The sequence below is a fragment of the Salvelinus alpinus genome, chromosome 25 (genome assembly GCF_045679555.1).
Source record: "Salvelinus alpinus chromosome 25, SLU_Salpinus.1, whole genome shotgun sequence".
NCBI lineage: Eukaryota > Metazoa > Chordata > Actinopteri > Salmoniformes > Salmonidae > Salvelinus > Salvelinus alpinus.
In genome coordinates this window covers 38,355,873-38,360,872 of record NC_092110.1, presented here as the reverse complement: position 1 = coordinate 38,360,872, position 5,000 = coordinate 38,355,873, and the positions used below count along the sequence as shown (strand labels likewise).

The 5,000-nt window shown below is 43.9% G+C and overlaps 1 protein-coding gene across 6 annotated transcripts in view; it reads left to right on the top strand.

The window, feature by feature from the left end:
• The window catches only part of LOC139553921 (echinoderm microtubule-associated protein-like 1), an 85,239-nt gene that overhangs the window by 51,226 nt on the left and 29,013 nt on the right, over positions 1-5,000 (top strand). For all 6 annotated transcript variants that reach the window (XM_071366703.1, XM_071366701.1, XM_071366702.1 and 3 more), the window contains one exon: positions 2,025-2,157. In XM_071366703.1, coding sequence (XP_071222804.1) covers positions 2,025-2,157 — 133 coding nt within the window. The remainder of the gene's footprint in view (positions 1-2,024; positions 2,158-5,000) is intronic.

Sequence of the window (5,000 nt, the reverse complement as noted above, 5' to 3'; positions counted from 1 at the left end):
TAGATAATAAACAGCGAGTAGCAGCAGGGGATCAATGCAAATAGTCTGGGTGGCCATTTTATTATTTGTTCAGCAGTCTTATGGCTTGGGGTAAAAAGCTGTTAAGGAGCCTATTGGACTTAGACTTGACGCTCTGGTACCGCTTGACGTGCGGTAACAGAGACAGCAGTCTATGATTTGGGTGACTGGAGTCTTTGACAATTTTTAGGGCCTTCCTCTGACACCGCCTAGTATAGAGGTCCTGGATGGCAGAAAGCTTGGCCCCAGTGATGTACTGGGCCGTACGCACTACCCTCTCTAGTGCCTTGCGGTCGGAGGCCGAGTAGTTGCCATACCAGGGGATGATGCAACCGGTCAGGATGAAGGCTGAGGGTGAAGGCTGTTTCAGCCAAAATGTTGTAAATGTAAATGCAGAACTAGATCAAATCAAATCAAAGTTTATTTGTCACGTGCGCTGAATACAACAGGTGTAGATCTTACAGTGAAATGCTTACTTACAGGCTCTAACCAATAGTGCAAAAAAAGTATTAGGTGAACAATAGGTAGGTAAAGAAATAAAACAACAGTAAAAAGACAGGCTATATACAGTAGCGAGGCTATAAAAGTAGCGAGGCTACATACAGACACCGGTTAGTCAGGCTGATTGATGTAGTATGTACATGTAGATATGGTTAAAGTGACTATGCATATATGATGAACAGAGAGTAGCAGTAGAGTAAAAGAGGGGTTGGCGGGTGGTGGGTGGCGGGACACAATGCAGATAGCCCAATTAGCCAATGTGCGGGAGCACTGGTTGGTCGGCCCAATTGAGGTAGTATGTACATGAATGTATAATTAAAGTGACTATGCATAAATGATAAACAGAGAGTAGCAGCAGCGTAAAACGAGGGGTGGGGGGGGGCACACAATCCAATTCGTCCGGGTAGCCATTTGATTACTTGTTCAGGAGTCTTATGGCTTGGGGGTTAAAAAACTGTTGAGAAGCCTTTTTGTCCTAGACTTGGCACTCCGGTACCGCTTGCCATGCGGTAGCAGAGAGAACAGTCTATGACTGGGGTGGCTGGGGTTTTTGACAATTCTTAAGGCCTTCCTCTGACACCGCCTGGTGTAGAGGTCCTGGATGGCAGGAACCTAGCCCCAGTGACGTACTGGGCCGTACGCACTACCCTCTGTACTGCCTTGCGGTCAGAGGCCGAGCAATTGCCGTACCAGGTAGTGATGCAACCAGTCAGGATGCTCTCGATGTTTCAGCTGTAGAACCTTTTGAGGATCTCAGGACCCATGCCAAATCTTTTTAGTTTCCTGAGGGGGAATAGGCTTTGTCGTGCCTTCTTCACAACTGTCTTGGTGTGTTTGGAGAAGCATACTGTATATATTACATATAACCCTAACCCTGCGTGGGCTTTTCTTCCATTATCATCATCAGTCTTTGTTGGACTAGAACCAGTAAAGACATACTCACACACTCTTCTGCTAAGTTCTAATCAGGTTCAAGAGTTAAACATCTCTTCCACGTTCAGTACGTCATCCCATGACCCAGCTTAGTCCCATCAATTGTCCATCAGCCTTTTAGTTGTACATCTCTTGTCGAGGGCCGTTTATTGACTTCCATCTGCATTCAAAATGAGAGTCAGAAGACCAGTGGAAGTGTCTAGTATTGGATATGCTTCCTTGTGATCAATTCCAGTGGGGAAAACTTGGCAAAACCGGTTAAAATGATGTTATAATTACATAATTTCAATCAGTTTCTGGTTGTAATGTCATCAGATTTAATGACAACGCTGGGATGTTTCCAAAGCATTGTATTCAACCTTTCCTATAAATGATTGCCTTTACATTGTTGTCACAATCTCATTTCTGGTTCGTTCACTTCACACCTGACTATGACAGTTCCCAACAGCTAGTCCCCATGAGTAGTGGGTATTTTCTGTATGTTGTAGCTGGTTCAGGGCAGATCATCAGTTGCAGCTGGTTCAATGCAAAGCCCCACTTACTCTGTGCTACTGTGTGTGTTTGTTTTACAGCCAGACCCATGATGGCTGCCCTCCCTCTAAGGCCCATGGTCAACAACGGCACTGTCCTACCAAAGAAAAGTGGCGGCACGCTACCGTCCCTCTCCAGCTCCAGGAAGGATGCTGCTGCAACAGCAACCAAGAGGTAAACAGCTCAAATCGCTCCCATTACCTTTTGGTAGGCCTAAATCCAGGAGTTTTCCTGACCACGTGACCTGATATAGGGTCAGTTTATGAGCCATAAGGTCAGTTTATGAGACACAGGGTCAGTTTATGAGACACAGGGTCAGTTTATGAGCCATAAGGTCAGTTTATGAGCCATAGGGTCAGTTTATGAGACAACGGGTCAGTTTATGAGCCATAGGGTCAGTTTATGAGACATAGGGTCAGTTTATGAGACATAGGGTCAGCTTATGAGACATAGGGTCAGTTTATGAGACAGGGTCAGCTTATGAGACATAGGGTCAGTTTATGAGACATAGGGTCAGTTTATGAGACATAGGGTCAGTTTATGAGACATAGGGTCAGTTTATGAGACAACGGGTCAGTTTATGAGCCATAGGGTCAGTTTATGAGACATAGGGTCAGTTTATGAGACATAGGGTCAGCTTATGAGACATAGGGTCAGTTTATGAGACAGGGTCAGCTTATGAGACATAGGGTCAGTTTATGAGACATAGGGTCAGCTTATGAGACACAGGGTCAGTTTATGAGACAGGGTCAGCTTATGAGACACAGGGTCAGTTTATGAGACATAGGGTCAGCTTATGAGACATAGGGTCAGCTTATGAGACACAGGGTCAGTTTATGAGACATAGGGTCAGTTTATGAGACACAGGGTCAGTTTATGAGATATATGGTCAGTTTATGAGACATAGGGTCAGTTTATGAGACACAGGGTCAGTTTATGAGACATATGGTCAGTTTATGAGACATAGGGTCAGCTTATGAGACATAGGGTCAGTTTATGAGACACAGGGTCAGCTTATGAGACATATGGTCAGTTTATGAGACATAGGGTCAGTTTATGAGACACAGGGTCAGTTTATGAGATATATGGTCAGTTTATGAGCCATAGGGTCAGTTTATGAGACATAGGGTCAGCTTATGAGACATAGGGTCAGTTTATGAGACAGGGTCAGCTTATGAGACACAGGGTCAGTTTATGAGACATAGGGTCAGCTTATGAGACACAGGGTCAGTTTATGAGACATAGGGTCAGTTTATGAGACATAGGGTCAGTTTATGAGACATAGGGTAGTTTATGAGACAGGGTCAGCTTATGAGACATAGGGTCAGTTTATGAGACATAGGGTCAGTTTATGAGACACAGGGTCAGTTTATGAGCCATAGGGTCAGTTTATGAGACATAGGGTCAGTTTATGAGACATAGGGTCAGTTTATGAGACAGGGTCAGCTTATGAGACACAGGGTCAGTTTATGAGACATAGGGTCAGCTTATGAGACACAGGGTCAGTTTATGAGACAACGGGTCAGTTTATGAGACACAGGGTCAGCTTATGAGACATATGGTCAGTTTATGAGACATAGGGTCAGTTTATGAGACATAGGGTCAGTTTATGAGACATAGGGTCAGTTTATGAGACATAGGGTCAGTTTATGAGACACAGGGTCAGTTTATGAGACATAGGGTCAGTTTATGAGACATAGGGTCAGCTTGTGAGACACAGGGTCAGTTTATGAGACATAGGGTCAGTTTATGAGACATAGGGTCAGCTTGTGAGACACAGGGTCAGCTTGTGAAACACAGGGTCAGCTTGTGAAACACAGGATCAGCTTATGAGACACAGGGTCAGTTTATGAGACATCGGGTCAGTTTATGAGACATCTTTCAACAGTATTTTTTCTTGCTTTGAGTAAAACCAACCCTAGTGTTTTAGTATTGACTAATTGATCCTTTAAAAACAGACTCTGTTCCAAGCAGACAACCACCTTTTGTTCTGGTTTGCTGCCAGCTGGTAGTATGAATAGCTAAACGTATTCAAAGTCAGTTGTACCCTAAAGCTCAATACGTGGACACTATTGAAATACACAATTCTACCAGAACAAAAAAATCATACAACGTAGGAAATCATCCCAAATGTGGTGTGTTTATTTGATTAGTCCACTAAGTCGACACATTGTTGTCACGGCTGTCGAAAGGAGAGGACCAAGGTGCAGCGTGGTGAGCGTACATTTTCTTTATTAAAGCAAAATGACGCCGAACAAAACAATAAACACTACAAAACCAAACCGTGAAACTCAAAGGCTATGTGCCCTAAACAAAGTCGACTTCCCACAAACACAGGTGGAAAAAAGAGCTACCTAAGTATGGTTCCCAATCAGAGACAACGATAGACAGCTGTCCCTGATTGAGAACCATACCCGGCCAAAACCTAGAAATAGAAAATCATAGAAACACAAAACATAGAATGCCCACCCCAACTCACGCCCTGACCAAACCAAAACAGAGACATAAAAAGGATCTCTAAGGTCAGGGCGTGACAATTGTCTCCTACAAACCCACATTATGTCTCCTACAAACCCACATTATGTCTCCTACAAACCCACACTATGTCTCCTACAAACCCACATTATGTCTCCTACAAACCCACATTATGTCTCCTACAAACCCACACTATGTCTCCTACAAACCCACATTATGTCTCCTACAAACCCACATTATGTCTCCTACAAACCCACACTATGTCTCCTACAAACCCACATTATGTCTCCTACAAACCCACACTATGTCTCCTACAAACTCACGTTATGTCTCCTACAAACCCACACTATGTCTCCTACAAACCCACGTTATGTCTCCTACAAACCCACACTATGTCTCCTACAAACCCACACTATGTCTCCTACAAACCCACATTATGTCTCCTACAAACCCACATTATGTCTCCTACAAACCCACATGTCTTCTACAAACCCACATTATGTCTCCTACAAACCCACATTATGTCTCCTACAAACCCACAT